Raw genomic sequence first — 25880 nt, 5'->3', positions numbered from 1 at the left:
GCATCCCAGGCTGGAAATCAGCACCCGTGCATCCCCTGGTCTGGTGTGGAGTCTGCGGAGTGTGGGCCTCCGTTCACACTCTTGCCCCTGTTCCCATCAGTGTGAGGGGAGGGGCCTGCTCTTTGGTCTGCCCCCTCCCAGGTGTGTGACCTTGGTTTCCCTTCTCACGGGCTGGTGCTGGGAACTGGCCCAGAGGAAGGATCTCTTGCTAGCTATCTCCTGCTGAGGAGGAGCTCGTCTATACTTTTAGTATTTACAACCTGGAAGAGGGTCTCAGAGACAGACATCTCCCATGATTGAACTTAAGTAAAACGGCCCAGAACCAGCTATGACTCCAGCAGCAGCAGCAACAGAGCTATTGGAGAGGAGGCTGTAGCGGCCACTTTCTAGTCCATGACTTAGGATAAGCTCTCTGAACCTTGACCTTCATCATCAGTAAAATGGGGATAGTAAGAATACCTACCTAATCAGATTCTTATGAAGGTGAAATTAACATGGGTAAAGCTCCCAGAAGAGAGCCTGGCACATAGTAAGTGCTCAAGAAACATTAGTCATCATTGGCCATATTGTCATGGCTCTCACATGGCCTCTGTGCATACAGGCCCTGTCAGCTTACCTTGGAAGAAGGCAAAGATATGTGTAGGATGGTGATGTTCACAAAGCCAGAGGAATACATTTCACCATGTTTTCTTATATAAAATTTGGAGTAAATATAGGTCTAGAACTAGATGGAAGAGAGTAAAGAACCTCTGTGTACCCATTCTCAGGCTTCAAGAATTCTCACTCCACTCCCCAGGGAGTACTTTCTGGTCTAGGTCTTCTCCTGACACCAGCAATTTGAAAAAGGACGGAAGAATCCACAGGCAGGACCCAGCACTAGGGGACCATGGCTTCCACTGGGCTAGTGGCCCTGTCCAGGTGTGAGGGACAGGAAAAGACCCCAGATCAGGAGAGGCTGTGGTCAGCATCCAGGGGGTCTGGTGGGGGCAGCAGAAGGGCCCAGTCTGTGGGAGAGGAGGAGCAATCCAAGTCACAGGAGGACTTGGAAGGTGTCGGCAGAAATGGAGGTCAGGAGAAGACGTGGGGCCAGGAGGTGGCTTCCAGGAGCTGGGGAAGGTGCAGAACTAGGGCCAGATGAACACCATGTCAGCTTACAGGACACGAGGTCCCAGAGCAGGGGTTGGCCAGCTGAGGAACCTTTATTTCATTCTTGAGCCAAGGAAAAGTGGCCAATGAGTGGACTGGTAGAGAGGTCAGCTGGACAGTAGGGGTGTTATGGAAGAGGAGGGGTATAGCACCTAACAGGGTCCTCTCTGTGGCTGCCCTCAGGGCATCTGACTCCCAAATCTTCCTTGCCCCACGATGAAGGCAAAGGACAGGTGTCCTTCCCGTTTCACAGCCTGGGAGACACCTCTTGGAAGTGCTCTTTTGACAACTATCATGCCAGCACTCTCGCACCCTGATTTAAGAGCTGGGAAGTGGTGCTGGCTTCTTGAGCAGTTGATGGCTCTCTGATCTGCGGCACTTGGAGGAAACGTTCCTTGTTCCCTGTGATGAACCTCACAGAATGCCCTTTCTTTTTGCTGTCAGAAAGCTGCTTGTCCATCTGGTTTATCACCTTCTCTCCCTGCAGGAGCTCCAGGGCCAAATGATCTGTCCTCCAGGAGTGCTGGCGCCCATGCACCCTCTTGGAATGACTTGACTTCTCGTGACCTTCTTCCTCTCCTCCCGCTCCTCTTCCACGCCCTCCCTTGGAACCCTTCCTCATTCCCTTTGTCCCTTCATCTGCCTCTTGCTGTATCTCCTGTGTTCTCAGGATTCCTTTTCAAAGAAGGGACATTCTAAAGACAGCTAGGGGGTGACTTAGCTGGTAGCCACTTGAGATATCAAGTATAAGGAACAGACACCAATCCAAATGGAGAAACCAAAGACCATGCAGGTTGGCCTGGGTGTTGTTCAGTCTCCCCTCTAAAGCCTGGAATTATTCCTTGCCTTCCTGAGGTGGCCTGCATGTCCTTAGCCCATCCCCTTCATAGGGTGTGGGGACAAAAACTTCAGAGGCGGGTGACCCTGACTCTTGAGCATTTTCCAAGGTGACCTGTTGACAGTCGATTCCTGCTAGGACCCCCAGTGCTTCGTACCAAGCTGTGCTAGTTGTCAGTGGGGGCAGAAGGGTATCCCACATGGTGGCTTCCAAGCATCCTGAGGTGACCCTTCCTGGCCTCTTCCCCTCCAGATCTGGGCCTTCACATACACCCAGCAGATTGTCCAAGAGGAACTGTGCCTGTCGGTCATCACCGGGTTCCCGGGCGCCCCTGTGGTTCTTGCCCTTTGCAAGAATGGAGATGAGAAACAGGTAAGTGCTCAGTGCATCCACCCTGGGACATGGCCACCTTCAATACCATGGCTGCCTGAGTAGGTCTAAGTCTCATGGGCAGAAAAAGAGAAAAGCTGTAGAAGAGATGATGATGGTAAGAAAGAGGTCCTTCTGGTTAGCAGAGGGAGGGAAGGGCTCCTCTGATACATCCATGGTGCCCACAGCAGTGTTCAGCTGCCACGTGAAAGCCTGCTGACCTCGTCGGACTTCACCTTGCATGTGTATCTATGCTCCGACGCCCACCCAGGATCCCAGAGTAGGAGAGTCCTGGGACCAGCCTTCAGGGCCACAGGGATGAGCAAGAGTCAGCCTTTGCCTTTGAGGGGAGCCGTGGGCTCTGGTGGGACGTCCACCAAAATTCATAGCACTCTAGACACACTACATGCCAAGTTCCTCTAGCAGCAAGGTGTTGGCTCCACTCAATTTCCTACCAACTGGATTCTGGTGTTAGACTGAGATTCAAATGCCCATGGTATGGCTCACTGGCTGTGTGACCTTTGGCAGGTTACTGGACCTCTCTGGGCTTCAGTTTTCTCCTCTGTGTTAGGTTGATGATGCCCATCATACAGGGTAACTGTTAGAGCAATTAGCTGAGATGGCCCATGGTACCTGGTTAGTGGTGATTCCACAGTGTGTGTCCACCCCCTCCCTCCTTGTCATGCGAAGTGAAGTCCACTGTCAGCAGCATGAGACCCCCTCTCTGCTTAGGCCCTCGTGTGCTGGAACACTTGGGATGAGCAACGGTTCAGGCATCGGGTGCCGCCCAGGAGCCCCCTGCCCTTGGCATCGCCGTCCCCCAGCTTTCTCCCACTTCTTCCTGACAGTGCAGACACCACGTGTGGATCATTTCTTTAGCTGCTTCTGTGACTAACTCACTTCACATTTTCTGGCCTATTGCTTGGAAAGTTATTGCTGTCTAATGGGTTTTCCTAGCAAACATATTGATTTCGCTTTTACTTTTTTATCCAATGGAAAAAAAAAAACAAAAAAACAAGAACAATACCTGGCAAAGCAATTAGTTGCGATTTTCTTCCTCCATGAGACCATGAAGTCAAGTCTCTAGATGCCCCTAGCCATATGGTGTAAATGTTTTTAATTATGCTGGAGCGCCCAATATTATTGATAGGACCTGGGGCCTTGGCCAGAGAATTCTGGCTCATCCTCTCTCCTCTCCGTCTTCCCAGCAATGGACCAAGACTGGTTCCCGCATTGAGCACATGGCATTCCACCTCTGCCTCGACACAGACATGTTTGGTGATGGCACTGAAAATGGCAGGGAAATCGTTGTCAACCCGTGTGAGTCCTCACTTATGAGCCAGCACTGGGACATGATGAGCTCTTGAAGACCCAGGAACCAGTGGGGGCTGTGGGGTGGCACATCCCCGGAGGAGCAGCAGGCTGGAAATCAGGCTGCATGCAGCCCGTTGTCACCACAGACACCCTGAACTGGGAGGCAGAGGCTGTCTCAGGGAGGATGCAGGAAGAACTTGCAAGCCAAGTGGAACTCAGAGACAGATCCCGCGTGTTCTCAATGCTGTTAAGTTCCAGTCCTGGCCCAGTCTGTCCCCAACTGGTACCTGGAGACAGAAATCTGAGGGGAAGTATCAATGTTGTTCCCTTCCTTACAAAAGAAGCTAGAGAGGAAAGTCTACCTTGTCACTAGGCCAGGACTCAGTTGAGAGGTGAAGAATGGAGGTCGTTTCCAAAGCAAATAAAGGAACCTTAGAAGCTTTCTCTGTGTATCTCTTACTTTGTTTCTACTTATGTCAGCTCAGAGCTCGGCTCAGTTCTCTTTCAATAGGGGTATAGGGGTGGTGGGGTCCTTTGGCAGGTGGACAAGGAAGAGGACAGGGAGATGGGAAACCTATGTCCTGACCCTGAGCTGCCATCGACAGGCTGTGTGACCTTAAAAGAACATGTAACTTTTGTGGTCTTTCATTTTCTGTGATGTCAAGTAGGGGAGTCAGAGCACAGCAGTGGTTTTACCCAGGGATACGCAGCTCATCTCATCCAGGAGCCCCTAGCTCCCCCTGTGGAGACCCCCCGTGCAGTAGGTCCACAGTAGGACCCAGGCTCCTCCCTGGTTACAGTTGCCATCCTTTTTGTCTCTGTGGGCCTGTATAGCTTTATAGTCTGCAGTCATTGGTGTGCAGTGACTAACAGGGGGATCTTGTTAGGATCTTCTCTAACAGATCCCCAGTGTGTTCTGAGAAAGGGGTACTGTGGTTGTCCATTCATAATCACTAGAGTTTAAGAAAAGAACTAACCCAATTGTTTAAAAGTTCCCAAAATATTCTCAGCCAAGGTAAGTTCACCACATGCTGATTAGTAATGGTCTTGGTCTTAGCTGTCTGCCGCTGAGTAACAAATAACCCCAAAATTTGGCAGCTTAAAGCAGCACGCCTTTGCTATCTCCTGGTTTCTATGAGGCACGGCCTCACTGGGTGCCCGGCTTCAGGGTGACTTTAAAGTCTGCAATCAAGATTGCAGTGGTTGTTGGTAGGACTTGGTTCTTCGCAGGCTGTTGGCCAGAAGCTTCCCTCCATTCCTTGCCATATAGGCCTCTCCAACCCCGCAACCCATTTCATCAAAGCAAGTCAGCCGGGAAGGCACACGTGCCAGCAAAACGGAAGTCAGAGTTCTTTCCAACCTCTATCTGTCCCTGAATACGGGAAAGGCAGTGGAATTCAAAAACATAGCAAGAGCATCCGCGGCAGCCTGACTAGCACTCCAGAAAGGGGTAGTGATGAGGACCTTGAGCCACTGCTGCAGGACAGTGGTATCTGGGAGCTCTCTTCCTTCAAGAAGCCTGGGAATCAGTGCACTGAGTTACCTCCCATCACTTTGGGCACATTCTGTTTGAGAGAAGCAAGTCCCTGGGCACAGCCACACTGAAGGGGAGAGGACGACATGAGAGAGCTGAAGCCAGAAGTGGGGGTCACTGGGAGCCATTTTAGAATCCATCTCCGATCTTCTACCTGAAACAGGTGTCTGTCTCCCCTGCAACCAGAAAGACTTCAGGAATGGGGCACGTTCAAGCTCATTGTTAAACAGTCCATGGCCATGGACTCCTGCAGACGTGGAAAGAGAAGGCTGCGTGCGCGGGCCCAGCATTTCCCCAGCAGTCGTCTCTGTGCAGTCCTCCTCTTGCCTTATTTACTTACAACCTGCCTCTTTTGTGGGGCTGTTTCCCTCCCCACTGTGAAAAGGAAAGGAAGTGTGTAATATATAAAGACATCTATGGAAGATGTTCTGTTGGCTCCTGAAGGCTGTGTGTCCACGGGATTTAAACCAGTCTTGCAGAGAAGAACAGATGGTTTCACCAGCGCCCTCTCCCCTAACTAGGGGAATCAGACACTGCACTGACATAACTAAAGGAGCAGGGATTGTCCTCCTCTGTCTCTTTGTCTCCCTCTGTTTCTGTGCCTGTCGGGCAGTTCCCTGGGGGCAAGATAAAGTGATGTTACTTATTTACTGCCCTTTAGGTCACAGGGTGCAGGTGGCCATAGATCTCTCTTGAACACCCAAGGAAGTGGGGTAGCAGAAATGGAGGCCTCAGCCCCAGAGGGACAAACATTATTTTTAATCTCAGCTGCTTTAATGTGGCAGAAAAGCTAACGCTTAGTGATCTCACTGACCTGCCTCTTCCTAGTGGAAGCCCTTGGGACTATAACAAAGACTCTCTGTGAAGGATGTGGGGGTAATCTGCTCATGGAGATATCGAAGGTTCACATGCAAGCTGCAGGGTGTGCATCTTAAGGCCTCCTTAGTGGAAAACAGAAGTTAATGCAAATAGGGATCACATAGCTGCGTAGGGTTCTCCAGGCACCCTCTCACCATTAAACTGATGGTGATGAAGCCAAGGCAAGAGCAATTTGTGATTTAAAAGCAAGAATAGCAGCAGTTCCACAGCTCCACCAATTCAAGACAAAGCTGATGATCCCTGGGCGAACAGCAACCTGCTCCAGCCTGAGATGCCTGCATCCTGCAGTCGTGTCTCTGAGCAGCGGTGGCCAAGCTTTGCCTGGAGGTCAGGTCTTTTGGCGGATGCTGCATTAGAGTCCTTGGTCAACTGTGATCATTGAGTTTGAATACCAGATTTCAGGAACCTGACACATCCACTTTGGAGGCCACTGGTAGTTGTGGGTGAGAGTGAAAGCTTGTCAATAATGTCAGTGTATGAAAATAAAAAAGGACCTACGCTTTTCATATTTTATGGGCTTGTGAGATTGAGACCCCAAACCGAGCTTGGAGAGTCCCCACTCCAGGGTAGCCTCATCACACTGCCAGGGGATAGGTGGCCAGGTGTGGTAGCAACCCATCAGCAGGGATCACATCTGGCTAGGTGTGAACAGTACACGTTTCTCAGTGTCTAATTGATGTGGTGTGCAAATTAACTGAAGGGAATTTATACATGCATTATATACACTCATGAACTGGAAAAAAAGAGTCAGGGCTTCAGGCACTCTCTAGCGGCTGGATAGAGTCAGAGGGATAACGGTGTTGAGTGGATGGGCCAAGCTGGGTGCCATATTGGATCTGAGACTCACTCTCTTGGCTGTTTCTTTTCTTATGTGCTGTGTGATTTCTCTGTGTGAGCTCATCTTCAGCGGGAGTTGTTTCCTCCAGGTTGTGGAGGCATGCCTTGGGGAAGGTTTAAGTTTGCCTCCATTGGGTTCCATTGTGTTCAAACCAGTTTGTACACTGACTTTTCCAATTGTAGTCTGCACACTGTGAAAATGCTATGAATCCAGACCCTACAGCCATGTTGGCACAAGCTTGGATTTTGATCCTTCACAGATTATCCTTTCTCTACCCAAATTGTTATCCCGCTTCCCGTGCGGTCACCACTTACCCAGCTGGTAGGTGGGGTTTGTTGAGCCTTTCTAAGCACCCGACTAAATGTAGGGTCTCCTTTCTGGCCCTAGCCACTCACGATGTGGTGGTCTCCATATCTGCTGCCACTTGGGTGTTGAAACCCCAGCCCTGATTGTACACATCTGGCTTCAGTTCCCCTCCAACGCTCATTCACCATGCTGGCTTTGAATTCCTACTCATTTCTGGAATCTGGAATTTTTCTTTCCTTCCTTTCAAATGCAGCTGTGACTTCAAATCATTTTATTATATTTTACCCCATACTGATGATGTGTGTTTGTGGGAGGGGGCTTCCCGGGTCAGCTCAGACCAGAATTCCTTAGTGCTATAATTAGCTGTCACCACTGTCTTTCCCACTGGCTCTGGGACCATATCAGTGAGTCAGAGAACAAGCCTGTGCTTCTTTAGTACCGCTTCCTGATTATCTCCCAGCTCTAGCTATCAGACATTAGAGTCTGAGAAAGACAGCAAAGGCAGAAATGGAGGACGGGGAAGACAAATTGATAACAATGACATCCTGTTATAATACACACAGATTTAGGGATCATGCATATTTTACTTCATAATGACAGAGTTTAATACTGAAAGTGCTCGCTGGAATGAACTATCAGTCATGGACATCTTTAATACTGCAATTGAGCCTGGCAAGAGAGACTGTTCTCAGAAACGCCGAGGGATGGTGATGGGAGGTTAGAGGGGAGCACTTGCATCTCCTCTGCAAGTATCTCAGACAGATTCCCTGGCACCTGGCAACCAGAGTCCTGGCCGGCCTTCAGGGAGAAGCTCACCTTTTACCTGTGTTTACCTGTGGCAGAGTTAAGCCTCCTCCCTTGCCCCATTCTGCACATTTGCTCCTGGGGAGACAGCACCCTGACCTATCTGTTCCTTTGGCACCTGACAAGACCTGGAGCAGCATCTGGCACGCAGAGGGATTGCGTGAGAGCTCTAGCAGCTGTGCTCTCATGGTGGCCTTGTCGCACACGATGGGTGGGAACCTCTTCTCCCCAGCAGGCAGAGCCAACCTCTCAAGCTCCCCGGTGGTCTAAGGTCTCAGTCAGCCCAACTTGGATTAGCAAAATCCAAAGCTCCAAGCGCTTTTCCATTTGCCATGGAACCGACTAATTTAATGAAGCCGTCACAGTGCAAACCTCAGGGCTTATTGGAAAAGGACTAGAGCACGACATTATTTCACAGCAGTAGATTGCATCATTTTCATTTCACAGCTTTCCAATGGGAAATAATAAAACAAAATTACAAACATAATGAAGAAAGAGAGGAGGGGAAAAAAAAAAAAAGCCCTGGGTGAGAGATGCATCCTCTGTGCTGTGACAGGGCTGGTTACCTTCTTCAGTAGAGCCAGTAAATATTCCCTGGCTTCGCTCACAGGACGGAGAGCAGCCCAGGATGCTTCCACCTGCTGCTGAAGATAACAGGCTGCAATAACTCACTGCCCAGCGCAACAGGGAGCCCTGAACACCCGGCAGGAGGCTCGCCAGAAGTCTGTCTGAGAAGTTCCAGCCTCCAAAGCACAGCCCTCCCTGGGCCGGCCACAGAGCTGGGGCCAAGGGCTGCCCTTGGTGATGGCCCGGCAAGCTGTTGGGGCGTCAGGTGCTCTGCGTCTCCCTTCCCTCCAGAAGGCAAAGTGGCTTCACCAGTGGGGCTTCATTCATCCCTAGGATAGAGGAGAGAAGAGGTCCCTTCCCCCAAAGGAGCTGACAGCCAGGGACTAAATAGGAGTGACAGAGAGACACAGCTCTTTCCAAAGCTGCTCTCATTTATAGATAGCGCTGAGGTGTAGGATTGGGGAGGTAACCAGCTCAGCAGGACGTTTTTTTCCATTCTGCCGTCTGTCCTGAGCTTGAGGAGATGCCCCAGGTCTGTCTGCACAGCCAGGAGACTGAATACCTTCATTCCACCCAGGCCCAAATTCCTCCTACTGCCCCTGCCTGGTACTAAAAGTAACTTTCTCCTCATTTAGTGGAGGGGTTTGAGGTCTCCTGGAACGAACTCCCTCCTCTTTCCCCCAGCAGCTGGGCTGCTGCCTCCCCCCCCCCCCCCCCCGCACTGCTCGCCTGTGCCTTGATTCTCCTCCTCCCTTCTTGCTCCTTCAGTGATGCCTCCCTGCCCTGCCCCTGCTGCCTCCTCCCCGTTAACTGAATGGTGTCCCAGTTCCTCCTACCTGACAAAGAAAAAAGCCTGGTCTCCCCTTTTTCTTTGGCCAACATGCTCCTGTAAAGTGCAGTAGCTGGCCTCATGGACTTAGGTTCAGATCCTGGCTCTTCCAGTTCCTAGCTGTGTGACAAGGAGCAAATTACTCAACTTCTCTGAACTCAACTTTCTCCTCTCTGAATGGGGCTCATAGTTGTACCTATCTCATATGTTTTTTGTGAGGTTAAATGAAATGACTCCTGTGATATTCTCAGCACAGAGCCATGCATGTATTATGTCCAAAAGTGTAGGTTGTCCTTATCATTTTATTGTGAGGATTAAACATCAGTCTCCAGAGCAGAGGGCAGGGCCTGGGAGTGGTGAGGGCTGCCCCTCAGTCCTCAGAGGTCACTTAGAGGTCAGGGTAGGACTGGGGACCCCCTGGGAGTTGCCAGGCTGGTAGAGGACCCAAAGCCTCTGAGCCCTGCTCTTTGGTTCCGAGGGAAATGGCGAACCCCTCGCTGGTCTTGACCCTTCCTTGCCTGCATTTTCAGCCATTTGCCTTGCCTGGAGCTTCCTCAGCCTGTATGTTCATTCCTCCTGTGTGCACACTGATGGGGTCTGCCACTGTGTGTGCCACAGTCTGTGCGGAGCCCCGTGGGGAAGCCGTGTCATTCAGTGTCAGCGTGTTACAGACAAGAACAGAGGACCGGCGTGTGAGTAACAGAGGCCTGGCTGCGCGTCCTCGGAAGCTCTCTCCTCCCTCGTGGGTCCGTCACACCGCACCCCATCACCAGAAACGTCTCTAGCTCTGCTTCCTACACTGTTTGAATCTTCTGTCTAACCTAAGAATTCAGCTCTCACACCTGAATTCTGCTTCTCTTCGCTTGTCAACCTGCTTCTGTGTGATTCTCAGTTTTGGTGTTGCCTCAGACACTGTCAAAACACTGTGTCCAGCTCGGCCCCAGCACCCAGGACCCTGGGCTTCTGCCTGCCTTTCAGTGGAGTCCCCTGCTCAGGGAGTGGGGTCTGATCTATCTCCCCAAACTGGCTTTATAGGACACTTGGTCCTGAGCAAGGGGATATGATGTTAAGGACCCAAAGCAGTTTAGACAGAACGTTGTATCAGAAAAGAGGGTCAAATAAAGAACTATGAGGTTCAAAGGAAGAAAAGACCCCATATGAGATGAGTTTGAAACATACAAATGTATGTGACACTTGAAAAGGATAGACGGGGACACATTCAGGTGATAAGAACAGCCTGAACAAAGGGACAGAAGCAGGAAATAATGGGCCTTTCTCAGATAACATGGAGCAGGTCAAGCAGCCTGAGGTGTAGAAGACATGGAAGAAAGTGGGGGGTCAAATAGGGCGAGAGACGGGGCCTTGAGTGCCAGGCAGAAGAAACTGAACTTAATTGGATAAGTAGTTGGGAGCTACTGAAGGTGTTAGAGCAAAGGAGTAACATCAACCAGAGTGTAAGTGGAGGAAGACGGATAGGATAACAGAGAGTTAATATGGTTTGGAGGTGAGATTCTGTGACAAGATTCTGGGCCTGCCGGAGACTCCAGAAGTAGCCCAAGAAGATTATGAGGCCTGAACTATGTCAGCATCAGTCAGAGTGGACAGTAGACAATGATTATGGGAGATGCTGGTGGCAGATGTGGGAGGAGAAGGAGGGTGAGGGGAGGGGATGGAGCAAGGCGGGGGAAGGGCCTTAATGCCAGATGGGTCCTATTCCGCCTGCTGAGCGACTGCCTTCGTGGGCGCACATTTAATTGTTCTATTTGAGGATTGGATAACCAGGCTTAAGCATTTAATCATAAAACATTTCAGACACACAAAAGAAGACTAGTAGCATAGCAACTACTTACACAGAGCTTACGCTGCGCTTGGCATTGTTCTAAGAGTTTTAAAGAATTTAACTTAGTCAATCTTCCTGATAATTGTAGCTGTATAATATCATACTAGCTATTACTAGCTCCATCTTACAAGTGAGTAACTCGAAAGCCAAGAAAGTTAATAAGTCTCTTGCCTAAAGTCAAGCAACTGGTAGTAGACGTGAGATTCGGGCCCCAGAAGTCCACTCCAGAAGTCTGGGTTCCTAACCACCAGGCTCTGCGGCCTCTCACGTTGAGGATAGAGCGGCAGGCACTCGTGTCCACACCAGAAAGAAAGTGCTGCAGGTACGGGGGAGTCCCTCACGCACAGGCCCTTAGTAATGGCTCGCTGATACATTAAGTCGTTTTACATCTTTGACAACTGTCAGCCACGGTGACCCTCAGATCCATCCATCCATCAGCCGTCCTCCTTGAGGTGGGCAGGGGGAAGGGAACTAGCATTGGGGGAGCTATAGTTATGTGCCAACTGTATGCTTTGGGGCTCTACAGTCACTACTTTGAGGAATGCTGACAGTATCCTATCAGGTAGGTGGTTGCACAGATTTTACAGATGAGGAATTTGAGTCTCAGAAGTGAAATAACCAGTCAAGGTTGTCCGACTGATACATGGCAGAGCGGTCCGCCTCTTCTCAGGGGCCGCGCTGCCTCGAGTGCACGACAGTTCAGCCCCAAATGCATCTGTAAATCACTAAGCAATAAATATTTACTAAGCACCTGTCATGTGACAAGCATGATGAAAGGAGCTGGCCACCAACCTTGGCCTCAAAGACAATGAGTGAAGAAAAATGGGTTTTATTTTAGAGAGAGTTGTGGGCGGTGGGGGAGGCAGAGAGAGTGGGAGGGAGGGCGTGCTCAGGGTCACTTTGGCTATAAGAGGTCACTTGAGTACAAAGTTCACAGAGGAGGGACTGGGAAGGCTTCTCAAAGGATGGATAGACAGACGGGACGGCTGAGTGGTAAGGCTGATAGGACAAGAGGAAGAGAGGGTGGAATTCCAGACACAGGAACCCAAATCTGCTTCTTCTCACTGTCTTGGAACCCCTGGCTCATTCCTGGTGATAATATGATGGCTATATAACGACATACAACAAGTTCATTATCTTTATGAACTTGTGATGGTTCATTTAGAGATTGGAGAAGAACATGGGACCACAGGAAGGCTGAGCCATCTCCTAGGAACCCACTTCTGGGCCTCCCAGCAGATGGGATGCAGGGAGGCTAGGTGTTCCCTCTGTGTCCCTGTGGTACCCTGTGTCCTCATGGAAGGCTCTGTGTCCATGTCTTTCACTGAGCACAGCACCCCCACAAACAGGTGATGTAGCACTTACTCCATAACCAGCACCTCCTCTGTTCGTGTATCTATCCCCCGATCCCCATTTGCTTGTATGCACCTCCAAGGAAGAGACCCACCTGCATCTGGCAGCATCAGCCCCCAAAGGGCACATGTTGAACTGACCCTCTCCGCCTGCCCCCAGGTGGACCAAACTAGATTTTCCAGGTTAAGCTACACCCTCGTTACTCCTTTGTCCAATCAGCCATGCCAAGGTCATAGACATTTTTCTGTCCAGAACAGACCCTTGCAACTTAGGCAGCACAAGCAGGCAGTAGTTCATCCTAACTGCTAAGAACATCCTCTTGGATCGTGAAGCTGATGAAAACCTCTCAGACCTAGCCTCTGTTGATGGATAGTCAGGTGCTTCTCCCTGCTGCCCTGGGGAATTGATAATACACACTTAGCAGGACCTCAGAACATTCAGAACTGTCTTGAGGGAGCTCCTGCTGTCCTTGAGGTTACTCAGGTGCTCTGCACAGGACTGGCCCTCCTAAGAGTGGCAGGGCAGTAGGCAGAGAGCCCAGAGGGGTGACCACTGACTGCTCTCCCCTGCCACAGTTGGCTTTGGGACATCAGACTGAAGCAGCTTCAGGGTAATGGCCAACCTGTGAAGTGGTGCCTGGTGTGGGGAACCTATAGCAAGACAGGGTGGCACCAGCAGCTGTGTTCTAACCACTGGGTGTAGTTCAGATTCCACAACCCGAAACTCTAATGTGGAAGAGGTCTCTAATGGGAACCCAGTATGGCCCAGCGCTAATTCTCCAGCATGAAACAAACTAATTCCTGGGAAAACAGGTCTGACCGCCTGTGCCTCGTGTCTACCCATTCTCTCTAACTGCAGCAGCCCAAACGCATTCCTTGGCTTCTTTATTTCTCTGGTAGAGTTATAAGAAAAATCTAGAATACTGAGCACAAGCAGAAGTTTGAAGGAGCATTTCTAGTCCAACTCCAGCTTCTTGGCAGGCCTGTCCCCACTTACCAGCCATTTGCTTCTATTTTTAAATGCCTTTAGAAATCACTCTTAATTTGCTCCAATCAAATCAATACCTAGCGATGCCTACTCCACGCAAGCAGCCAGGGTCTACTGAGGCTACAGTGAAATGAAATGCCCTGGCCTTGCCTGTAACTGCCCCATAAGGAAGGTGGTATTTCCTGTCTGCCGAGCAGAAAACTGTTTCAGAGCAGTGCAGTAGCTTCTCCAAGGACACACCGCAGGTGGGGGCGGGGGGATAGCGGGGCAGGTAGGACTGGAATCCACTTCTTTCAGCTCCAGATCCCAGGCCCCTTGTTCTCTTTCCTTCCCCCCCCTCCCCAGAAGGTGCAACTTTAAAAATCTAGTCAAGAAAAACATGAAACTGGTATTATATATAGCATAACTAAGGAGTTCAAAATGTACCACATTTTAAAAATTGTCTTTTGTTTGTGGAAAACTGAAATTTGATGACTAGGCCAATTTGGTTGAAAAAAAGATCCATCTCACTCTTTTTGTCTTTTTTTTTTTTTTTTTTTTTTTTTTTTTTGCTGGACAACATCCTAGAGTGCATACCCGAAAATGGACACATTGTATTTTTTTGAATTTGACTTTGTAAAAATGTCTTTATTCTACCTCACATGTATTTTCTCTTTGGTTGTGCATGAAATTCTAAGGTGATAAACCATTTGCCCTCAGAATTCTGAAGGCATTACTGCCCAGAACTGTAGAACTGTGAAGGGTTGGGTGGAACCCTCCTTGCAAGCTGGCCAGCTGGCTGCCATTTCACAGAGGCTAATGAAGCCATAAGGTTCCTGGGTCAGAGACAGGATAGCTTGTTGTTCACAGCAGTGGAGAAGCCGGAATATCAGCATTTTTTGCACCTGTTCCCCTAACCCCCATTCTCCTAGGGAACATAAAGAGGGCCAGGTGACACCTGCACACACACAATGGGTTGTGTTACAAGAGAGGTACCTGGAGCTTAGGGAACCTGAATCTTTTATAGTGGTCATGCCTGCCTTATGCTCTGGAGGGAAACACTCTCTGTCTTCCAAAGTTGTTCACTCTGCAAACATGCCTGAAAAGGTAGTTCATCTGAAACAAAGGGCAGTCAGGGCCTCTCTCCCGAGATATTCAGAAATGCAAGAGACACATGGTATAGTGTCTGCCAGAAGCTGTCTCCGTGCCTCCCAGCTTCCACCACTGCTCCTGAGCTTCCACTGATGTCGGTGCAGGCGTTGTCTGTGGTTTGTTGCCTTTCATTTTCCTCCCTGGAAGCCTTTGGACCATCTCTTTATACCTGGTCTTCTGAAATTTCCAAATGTCAATTTGGAGACTCTTATATCCTGCCTTTCTCAAGATTTTTCTTCTACTGTCTCTTTGATTATTAGGTGGCCTTTTTCTCCCTTGTACACCCTTTTATGGAATTCTCTACTTTTCTTTGGGTTTGTTTGCGTTGTCATTCAGGTTGGAGGATTTTCCTCAAGTTTCCAATTACCTATGGATATAAGAGTGTATTGAAGAATGAGAGACTAAAACAGCCGGTGAGCCAAACCATAGGGTGATCAAAGGTGATTTGGCTTTTTCACTGTGGGGGTGAGGGGTTCCAGTTGTCAAAATCAGTAGGTGTTTGCTGTTGATTCCTCTGGTTTCTCTAGACAACCCACTTTTGGTTTCCTACCTGGGAGATTTATGCCAGGTTTGGTTTTCTGGAGATAAGGGAAGAGAACTGAGGCTACCACATTTCAGCAAGCATGCTTTATGAAGGAGAAGAAATAAATACACTTGGTTAACCAATGCACCTTGACCCTCACGTTCTCACAGTGGTCCTACGCTCATCCCTAGCCTCTGATAGGGTGGACCTTAGCTTAGAGCCTGAGACTCCTCTTCTACTGCAGAGGAAATTACCTGGAAATTGATCCAGCCAACAGGATATGTGATTCCAACTTCCTGATTCTCACCAGTCTCTCTCATGCAGACACTGTCATCCTTTATGGGTCTGTTTGAGGGGGGCCATCTGATGGAGGCATCCTGAAGAGGGCAGTGATATTTCCTCATGGAGCATTGTTCAGAAAATGCCTGCTTTGCTTATTCTCTGTCCTTGATTTGACCTTGATTTCTTGGGACCCTTCTTCTTGAAAAGTCTTCTTCACCCAGTGTTTGTGAGCTCGTCACACTCACTTTCTGAGCATCTGGTTCACGTGCCTTGAGGACCTCCTGCCTCTTAGTAAACCTTCATTAAGTCTTTAAGTTCGGAGGTGAGCGCTATTAGGAGACCTTCTGTAGCCATCCCCTGGTAAGCGCCTGCACTCACAGAGCAGGAGAGCCCATCCTCTCTTCCGACAGTGTGCCAGTTTACTGTCAGAATCTCAGTGGCTGGGGCCTGGGAATCTGTGTTTTGAGAACATCCCCTAAGTGATTCTGGTGACTGACTAGTTGACAGGGGTCTGTACACCCTTGCCTCTCATGATTGATGCCTGCATTTAGAGCTCATATGTCCTGAGCCACATGTCCCTGAGTCAGACTACCTGCCCGCTTCAACTTCTGCCAACCCACTGCCCTGGCCAGGCCTTGTATCCCCACTCAGCTATGATCCTCCCATCTGGCTCTTCTCTGTCCTCACACTGGCCTCCTGGACTCAGGAGGGCTTACTTGCCCTAGCTGACTCATGTCCTTCCCTTCCCTCCACCTCACCACCTGCCACCACCCACACACCCAAACCTGATATCCTTCCTCACTCTACCCTGAACCACTCAAATCTGCCTGGGCTGCAGGTCCTGTAAATAGAAAGAATGCTGTTGGGTGCTGCAGTGTTTGGCCTCATCAGTGATGCAGACAAAGAACTTTGAGGAGGAAGAGATGACCTCAGGCTGGCATCTTGGGGAGATGTCACAGTGAGATGGGATTTCAGCCGGAGTTTTAGTGGAGGAGTATTTTTGCATATTCATAGAGGAGGGTGAAGTCAAATCTGGGAAATACTTGCCAAATGCTATTACAATACAAGTGCTACTACTATTACTATTCCTACTAATAATCATATGTATTACCATCAAATCCGTACTCTAGGATAAGCACTGCATATGTGTGTGTGTATATATAATTTTAGACTTTCAATAGCCCTGCAAGGGAGGAATTGTTATTCCCATTTTACAGATGTGGAAAATGAGGCATAGAGAAGAGTTGCTCTTTCAAGACCTCAAAAATACTAAGTGCTTAGAGGAAGACTGGCAGCCCAGTCTATTGACTGGTTTCTTTTCTCCTTGCAGTTTGTTCCTGCTGCTTCCCTGTAATTAAAGAATGCAGCTCTCCCCTCTGGGAGCAGCAGCCTCCTCTCCGTCTTCCCAGGGAGACATCTGCAAATAAAACTCAAATCAAATCACACTGTGCCTCCCTTCAGCATGGAGACCGGCAGGCTCCTCCCTCGCGGGTATCCATTACTCTGGTATGTGAAGTGTGGCTAATCGTGGTAATCCGGCACAGCCGTTAGAGTCGTCTGCAGGGTGAAGTGGTGTGGCCAGGCTGCAAGCCTGTTTCACTCTACACCCTTCTTTTTCCTTCCCCATTGCTCTCTGAGTCATTTACTCAGAGATTAAAAACATTCATGGTTCCATGCAGCCCCAGATCTGAATTACTTTGTAAAACTTTTAAAGTGCCTTTAGGGTTAGGTAAGCAAGAACGTAACTGACTTGTGTTTTCATGAAAGCAATTTTTAACATTTAAAATATAGAAAACAAACATGTTGGCACTTGAGACACCAATATATACCAGCCTGTTCAGTACATACACAATACATGAAAATCTAGGTTTACAGAAAGGTTAAACTAGTTTACAAGGATGCCTTGGACAGGAATTCCAATAAAAAACCTGATGTCCAGCCCTACCACTTACTGGCACCTCTCTGTACCTCAGTGTTCATCTCTGTAAAATGGAGAGATGTCAGATTAAGTTGTTTCACCTGTCCCACAAGGCTGTCATGAGAATCTAATGAGTTCTAGATTGTAAACTGAGATGTGCTATAGGAAGGTAAGGCCCCTTTGATGAGAGAAGTGTAGGGCCAGGGCATGGAGAGAAGGACGGTACCATCCTGTCCAGGGGTGATACCCCAGGTTGCTACAGAACCAGCCTCTCACCTAGATCAGCTTGTGAGCAGTTTACCCTCCGTTGCCTCCACAGAATATGAGCTATTTCAAGTCCCATTATCCTGCACATCATCACCCCGCAGCCCTGCGATTCAGTTAAACACCGCAGCTCCTGAGTACATTTTAATTTCTGATCATTAGTTACAAGATTTTCTTGTTAATTCTGATTCAGCAGATTTTGCTGAGACAGCTCTCTTTTTTTCCCTTTGATTTTGGTCATGCTGCACACAGCCTTTTCAGACAGACAATAAATCTGGTGACTAACCTCCCTCCTGAGGAGGATGAATCATCTGCGTTTCTGGAAAGGACACAGCCAGGGGGGTGGTGACAGGGAGGGGGCCTCCCCTCAGGCTTCTTTGTAGGTGACTCTGGGGGACCTTCTTGATTCTGGCCCCAGGACACAAACCTGCCAAGGGTGATTACATCAGATATAATGAGATTATCCCAGAGCCCAATAGCAGGCAAGTCAGGGGGGACAAAACTAGAAAAACAGGACAACTCAGCAAAATGAGTTCCTGCTTTCTGCAGCTTTTATTAGATCACAGTTATTGGGGACTGAATTTGCTGTCCATGTATCTAACCTGGAGGTACCAACAGAATTTTGCAACCAGAGAGATTGGTTTTGGGCACTGCACCTCCTCCTCCCTTCTTCCCTCCTTGTGTCTACTTGCTTGCCCTGTCTGTTGGCATGAGTAGGTTTATTGTCCTCCTTGGTCTGATAGGTGACCCCTCCCAACCTTGGACCCAGGAAAACGATGAGCTCCTTCAAACTAAAATGTTGTTCTTGTCAGTTGTAACACCCTTCCCGGGGACAGGTGGTCTTTTCACACATTCTCAAGAGCCAACACTCACGGAGGATTTACCATGTGCTGGGCACTCTTCTTAACCCTTTTATGTATTTAGTCACTTAACTGCCCTATCTACCCTGTGAGATAGGTATAATAACTATCCCCATTTTACAGAGGAGGAAACTGAGGCATAAAAAAAGTTAAATAGCTGTCTTGTAGCCACCCATGTAGGAAGTGGCAAGGTTGGGATTTGGTCCCCAGTTCCAGCGTCCATGCCCTTAGCAATTGCACTTTATTGATGAAACTTGATTTTGTCACAAGATACTGCTGGAGTGACTGGATGCAATAGCAGGATAGCTCAGTATCTGGAGAGAGAGAGGGCCTGGGTTGAAGCTATGACAGGGATGGGCTGGAGCTGGAGGAACAGACCTAGCTGGTTGGCTCACAGGAAGTCCTCTCTAATGGGATCCAATCCAAGGCAAGCCATAGCAGCCCAGACAAGCAATGGACATCGTGGAAGCTGACATAAGATGAAGAAGTGTCCCAGACCAACAGATGATTCAGAGCAAGACACATTTAGCAGGGCAAGCATCAGGGCAACTGCCAGCAGGCTACAGGACCCAGGCTGGACCCTAAGCCAAGGTGAACTTGGGAGCAGGAGTTAAGAGCAAGTTAGGAATCCCTACCTCATATCATATACAAAAATTAACTCAACATGAATCATTGACCTAAATATAAGAGCTGAAGTCATAAAACTCTTAGAAGAACACATAGAGGTAAATCTTCATGATCTTAGATTTGGCAGTGATTTCTCAAATATGACACCAAAAGCACAAGCAATGTAAGAAAAAAGTAGACAAATAGTACTTCAGCAGAATTTGAAATGTTTGTACATCAAAGGGCATTATCAAGCAAATGAAAAGATAACTTAGAGAATGGGAAAAAATATTTGAAAATCATATATCTAATATGAGTCTAGTATCCAGAATATATAAAGAACTCCTACAACTCAGCAATAAAAGGACAAACAATCTAACTTAAAAAATAGATGAAGGAACAAATAGACATTTCTCCAAAGGAGACATACAAGTGGCCGACAAGCACATGAAAAGATGCTCGGCATCAGTACTCATTAGAAAAATACAAGTCAAAACCACAGTGAGATACCACTTAATCCCTACTAGGATAACTGTAATTAAAAAACAAAAACAAAACAGAAGACAAGTGTAGACAAGGATGTGGAGAAATGAGAACGCTTGTACATTGCTAGGGAGAATAGAAATGGTTCAGCCACTGTGGAGAAAAGTTTGGTGGTTCCTGGAAAAGTTAAGCATAGAGTTTATCACATAACCCAGCCATCCCACTCCTAAATATAAACCCGAAAGAAAGGAAAACAGCTAATCAAACAAATACAAGCACATGCATCTTCCAAAAGTGAGACAATACAAATGTTCCCCAAGGAAGGAATGGGTAAACAAATTGTGGTGTCTGCATACAATGGGATATTGTTCCGACATAAAAAGAAAGAAAGTACTGATACCTGCTACAGTGGGGATGAACTTTGGAAACATTATGCTAAGTGAAAGAAGCCAGACACAAAGGGCCTTCTATTGTGTGATTCTCTCTATAGGAAATATTGAAAATAGGTAAATCCATAGAGACAGCAGAATGGTGGTTTCCAGGGACTTGGGGGAGACAGAAATGAAGAGTAACGGCTTAATGGGTATGGAGTTTTTTTGGAGTGATGAAAATGTTTTGGAACAAGGTAGTCATGGTTGCACAACATTATGAATGTATGAATGTACGATGCCCCTGAATTGCTTACTTTAAGATGGTGAACTTTATGTTATGTGAATTTAACCTCGACTAAAAATAAAATAAGTTAGGACCTTAGAACAACCGTGGCACCAGGCAGGGACCAAGACAGGTTCCCAGGTACAGAGGTATCAGTGATGTGGGACCAAGTCTTTGCTACAAGGCAATAGCCCAGTTATTAGCCAGGGGGGTCTGAGGCTAAGCCTCAGCATATGGGGCCAGGGCTCCCCAAGCAGGTGTAGCCCTGGGAGAGGGTCAGGGGCAGAGCCCACAGGGGAGATGGACTGTGTTTGACTGGGCACAGGAACCTGGGGTCCTCTTTCCAGGTGGGAAGTTATTAGCCAGGAGAGGCAAAAGCAGTCACCGTGGTCAGCTCCTGTGATTGACCATTTCTGACCTCCCTCCCTCCCTCCCTCCACTTGGGTAAACCTGGAGCTTTAGATGAATGCATTTGGCTGATAATGGATCCCAAACACAAAGGAACAGGCGGGAGGGGGAGAGAAGGAGGGAATGTTCTGTTGTTCAGAAAATGAACAAAACAGCTGGAGGTAAAGCTTTTGTTACAGGCTGCCATCTCTGATTCATGCGTCTTTCTGATTCTGACTACTGTTTGAGTGAGCCGGGAAGAGCAATTATTACCTCTCGCGCTGCGCCCACCAGCATGGGGTTTATTAGAAGCCAGCCCTTAGGTGTTTTAGAGCAAGCCCATCATTACACAGAAGAGACCACTGCCCCAGGTGGAGAGCCACTGCCCCCACTCAGATGCCCAGCACAGTGTGTTCAGAAAGCCCGAGGCCCAGAGGAGGAATTCCAGGGCTCTCCGGGAACCCCCAATTGCCAGTATGAAACATGGAGTATGGAAGCCTCAGCCAAGACCCCGCAGAGCCAAGCACTGGGGGCTGAGAGTTGAGGGTTGAGTGTTGAGGTCTTTTAAGCTCCCTCTTTGCCATCAGCCAGGAGTGGCTGGAAAGGATAGGAATTTATGAAAAGGAGCAAGAGGCCCTTGACACGTCCACCCCCTTGTGCCCACCCTCCATCCCCCTCTTCCTTCCTGTTTCCTGGGCTGCTCCTTCTCATTTCCCCTGAGGCTGCCTCTTGCCCACAAAGCTCTCCAAACTTGTCAGCGTCTTCTCTACTCAAACTCTCAGGCCCAGCTGAACGGCTGCTGTTCCAAGGGGAGACTCCTGCCGCCTCTTCCTGTGACTGCTTCTGCTCCATCCTGGTTGGGCCCTACCCTCCAGCCCCACCTGTTGTCACTGTACCCTGCCAGGAAGGCCAGTTGGCATGGTCTCCATTTTGAGGTCTTTCTTGATTGCCCGCCCAGATATGCTCTGCCTACCTCTAAACCAACCAGGGCCTGTTTGTGCCTCTCCTGAAGGCTTATCCTGTTCCATCTCAGATCATAGTTCTTTCTGGACTTGTCTTAACTCCCCTTACTAGGCTGCGTGGGTTACCTCTGAACCAGCTCACATCAGCGCTGGACCCAGCCCATGTAAGATGATACGTGTTTATTGAATGAATGAATGAATGAATGAATGAATGAATGAATTTTTCAAACCTGAGTCATGCAAAAGAGTCTCCAGGACACTGCTTAGCCATACAAAGACCTCTGTGACTTACTGTGCAGAAAGCCCACCTTGCTGAGAAAGTGAATGCAAGGAAGTAGTGCAGAGGTTCCGGGCCAGCCCTCTACCTCTCTGAGAAGTTCCCTGGCCTTCTGCTCTCTCATCTAAGGGACCAGGCCTGGAAAGCAGAAATAAAGGAGGCAGATGAGTCCCTTTTTATCAAAACTGACACTGACTCAGTCCTAGGCATGCTGAACTTCAGGAACATAAACCACTGGGGAAGGGGACAGAGCCAGGACCAGGTGGGTAAGAAGGCGGGGAGCAGGGATGCCAGGCATAGCAGTGTCACCATTCTGTCACCTGCCTGGTTGGCAGAAGAAGGCCAGGTAGGACTGGCAGTCCAGGGGGCAGGGAAAGGGCTTACAGGATGTCAGGGCTCCAGCAGGTGAGTGGGGCCTCTCTGCCCAAGGACATAAAGCAGCTGCCCATCCCCCCTGTGAACTGAACAACCCCAGCAGGCCGCGGAGGGGCAGGCCCCAAACAGATGGGTCCCAGGTATGAGATCTGCCCTGAGCCCAGGCAGACACCTGATAAGGGTGAGCCAGTTAACTCCTGACCCATGGGTAACTAGAGGGGGTGGGGGCCAGTGTAGGGGGGTTGAAATGTTCCGTAGAAGTGCAGGTGCTCCCTCCTCCCACCCTCCCTGCTTCTCTCCCTCACCCTTCACTCCTCTCTACAAACCTGGCTGGGCTGCCCCAGCTGCCTCCTCCCATCCTCCCCTCCTTCTCCCAATTAAAAAATCTATTCTGTATTTCCTCCATGCAGCACTCTTAATATTAGGTCTGAAAACAATTTGCAATCAGTTGCACTCATTAATCTAATTGAATTTAATTTCCTTTTCTTGGTGTTAGGGGTGAGTGAACTCCATATGCTGACTTATGTAAAGCAATATGCAAATTTGTATCTTGAGCCCAGAGCCCTGCAAATGTTTTTGATTACCAAAAAAAAAAAAAAAAAAAAAAAAAAAAAGCCATGCCGAGGCCCCAGGGAAAAGCACCACTGCAGTTTCTGGCCTCACACCCCTTTCTTCCAGCGGCCTAGACACAGTATCCCCTTGCTGTGCCCCCTGGTAGCTTGGTCACCCTCGTTCCTGCACTCTCAGGACCCTCGAAGAGGTCCCTAGGAAACTGAACATCATCTTTTCTACTTTAACTCCCCAGAATCTGAGTTCTTTCCTTTGTTATGCTGCTGCTTGTTCTCCCTCAGCCCCTCATTAAGCTTAGGAATGGATTCTAACTTTTGCTGGAAAGTCTGATGAGCATCTTGTTGGTGAGACATTCGGCTTAGGGAGGTGGAGGGCAGTGCCTTGCCGGCTGTCCCAGATCCCTCCAGCAGAGGGCAGTGCTTGTAGGGCTTGAGTGGGGAGCCCAGCCACAGTGCAAGGATACCAGGCAAGCACCCCAAGGACTCCTCTCAGCTCCCACGGAGACAGGATGGTGTTACCCATGGATGACAACGGAACAGAGGTCTCATGAGCCTTGTCTAGCCGTGAATGAGTCCCAAGTCCTTGATATAGCCCTGCCCTGAAGGGCTGCCACGTGGAAATCAAGGCTGGGTGTCATGGAGAGGCTTGTGCCCCTGGTTCTTCTGCTCTGTTAGAGTGCGATTTTTGGATTTGCTTCAGAATAACTCGGGGTAGGGAGGAGGGGGATTTATTACACGGAGTAGAGAAGGAGCAAGATTGGCCATGAGCTAAAAATGGTTAAAGGTGGTTCATTGGGATTTATTATACTTTTCTGTTTCCATATTTGTTTGAAATTTTCATCTTAATTCTAAAGCTGGATCCAGGATCTGGCTTTTCTGCTTCCCAGTGGGTGGGAGCTTATAGAGCAAAGGAGAAAAGCCAAAGGGGGCCTTATTATCAGCTCCCGTCATGCCTAGACCAGTGTGGATGAAGGCTACGCACACTGTCTTCCCGCCTCCCCAGGCAGGGTAAGGGAAGGGCAGTCTGTGATGCACAGAGGGCGGGGGTAGCGCTGTCCCAGCCAGCTGACCAACCTGTGGTTCCCCAAGTCCGCTGGTTTGGCCCAGAGAAGGACAACGATCCTAGCAGTAGGTTCCAGACAGTAAAACAGCAATGAAATGGACCAGGGTGTGGAGGACAGATTGGAAAGGGAGGCTAAGGGGAGGAAGTCCCATCTAGGGAGTTTGTGATGATTTTGTAAGAGAAAAAAAAAGTGAGGGTTTGAATAGCACAGGACTGATGGCTATGGGCAGGAAGGCACAGATGAGAAACTTTCCCAGGGACAACGCATAACATTTACCTTCATCTGTCTGTGAGATGCTCGGGCAGGAAGATTTGAAGATTGTCCCAGCATGCCCAAATGGAGGGTGAAATCCCTCTTGAAGACAAAGAGAGCAGGTCGGGGAGGAGGTTAGGGGGGTTGAGAGGAAAGACAAATGGTTTTTTTCTTAGACAAATTTAATTTCAGGCACAATAAGAACCCAAGTGGAGTTCTTCAGGGAGGTTGGGAATTTGAATCAGGAATCCCAAGAGGAGGTAAGAGCCGGAGGGAAAGATGTGGAAGTCATAGGCATGTAAGTGTGGAAATCCTGGGAGAGAAGCCCAGGGAAGTCCAATGTTTAAGGGGCAGTAGGAGGGAATGGAGACAGCAAAGGCTGAGAGAGAAAATGAAACCAGGAGAGGAGAGAGTTCTTAGAAGGGCATTTAATGATGCCACATTCTGCAGAGAGGACTCATGAAATCAGTAGCACAAAAAGATTTCACACAAAATTGCATGTGCTGCATTTCCAAACAAAGAGGTCACCACTGACCATGACAAGAGTTTGAGGAATTTGTGTGAATGTGCATCCCTTGCACTCAAAAGTCACATAATACTTAAGAAATCTTTTTTTTTAAATAGAAGCAATTTCCAAGTCTAGGTCTGTTATGCATGAAATCCATATTCTTCCCTGAATCCATCCTTCCCTCCAGTATGTTAAATATACTTGAGACATTATTCAAAGTTCTTCAGAACAGTGAGGAATTTTCCAATTTAGCCTCTGATGGGAGGAAGAGTTTATTAGTAAGAATAAATCCAGTTGAGAAGGCAGGGAGTAGAAGGCAAAGATTGATGAGTTAAGGACAAGTTAAAGGAGCCCCAGGGTGCTTTCAGCCCCTCCCTCCTTAGTGGAGGACTTCACTTCACCATTGCCAGTTTTTTAAATCTTATGCATCATTCAATATTTCATTCAACCAAAATTTATTAAGGGTGGACTATGTGCCAAGTACGTACCACGTGCTGCAGATAAGATTTTAAAAATTGATTAAGACCAATTTCAGCCATTGAGGAGTCAGTGTCCAGTAGGGAATTTGGAAGTCTCCAAAATGGGGGATTTTATCACAGGCTCAGAGGACTGAAACAGGCGTGGCCAAGGAGCTTAGACAGAGCTGAACCCCAATCCCCTCACTGAGCCAAGCTCCTCGCACAAGGCCTCGGCCGCCTCTCAGATACAGGCTCTGATTTTGCAGGACGTCATACTTGACCCTGCATCAATGCAGGAGGGCTTCAGAGGAAGCCAGATAAAGGCATCAAATTCTGTGCCTGGCTCATGTGCCAGTGGCTACCTCGCCTAGAGTTAAGAGCCTACGAAAGGCCCTTTATTAAAAATTTTCATTGCCCATTCCCAGACTCTTGTCAGTTCTGTTATCTCTACCAGGGAGAAAGCAAGCCTCCCTTTAAGACTCCTGGTGGTCCCCACGTGGGACAAGGGGCATTTCAGCCAGATTCTTTGGGTCTACAGAGTGGGGCTCTGCTGCCAAGGGTCTGAGAGTCTGTCTACTTTGAAGCCCTCTTCGGTTACCAGTTTCTGGAGATGGCTGATGGTGTTCTGGCTCCCCTGCATTCGAGAAAGATTGGATGGTGGAGGAGAATGATGTCTCTGTCCTCATATGATAAACAACAGAGG

General features: G+C 48.7%; 1 protein-coding gene across 4 annotated transcripts in view; it reads left to right on the top strand.

Moving 5' to 3' along the window:
• The window catches only part of GALNT14 (polypeptide N-acetylgalactosaminyltransferase 14), a 257205-nt gene that overhangs the window by 187764 nt on the left and 43561 nt on the right, over window positions 1-25880 (top strand). For 2 of the 4 annotated variants that reach the window (XM_074378672.1, XM_074378671.1), the window contains 2 exons: window positions 2237-2356; window positions 3562-4109. In XM_074378672.1, coding sequence (XP_074234773.1) covers window positions 2237-2356; window positions 3562-3691 — 250 coding nt within the window. In that variant the 3' untranslated portion in view covers window positions 3692-4109. Of the gene's footprint in view, window positions 1-2236; window positions 2357-3561; window positions 4110-16870; window positions 17047-25880 lie in introns of those variants that run through there. The other 2 variants (XR_012511843.1, XR_012511842.1) reach the window with 2 other exon arrangements.

This window comes from Camelus bactrianus, chromosome 15 (genome assembly GCF_048773025.1).
Source record: "Camelus bactrianus isolate YW-2024 breed Bactrian camel chromosome 15, ASM4877302v1, whole genome shotgun sequence".
Taxonomy (NCBI): domain Eukaryota; kingdom Metazoa; phylum Chordata; class Mammalia; order Artiodactyla; family Camelidae; genus Camelus; species Camelus bactrianus.
Note: the sequence above shows the minus strand (reverse complement) of the source record. Positions and strands in the feature narration are given on the sequence as shown.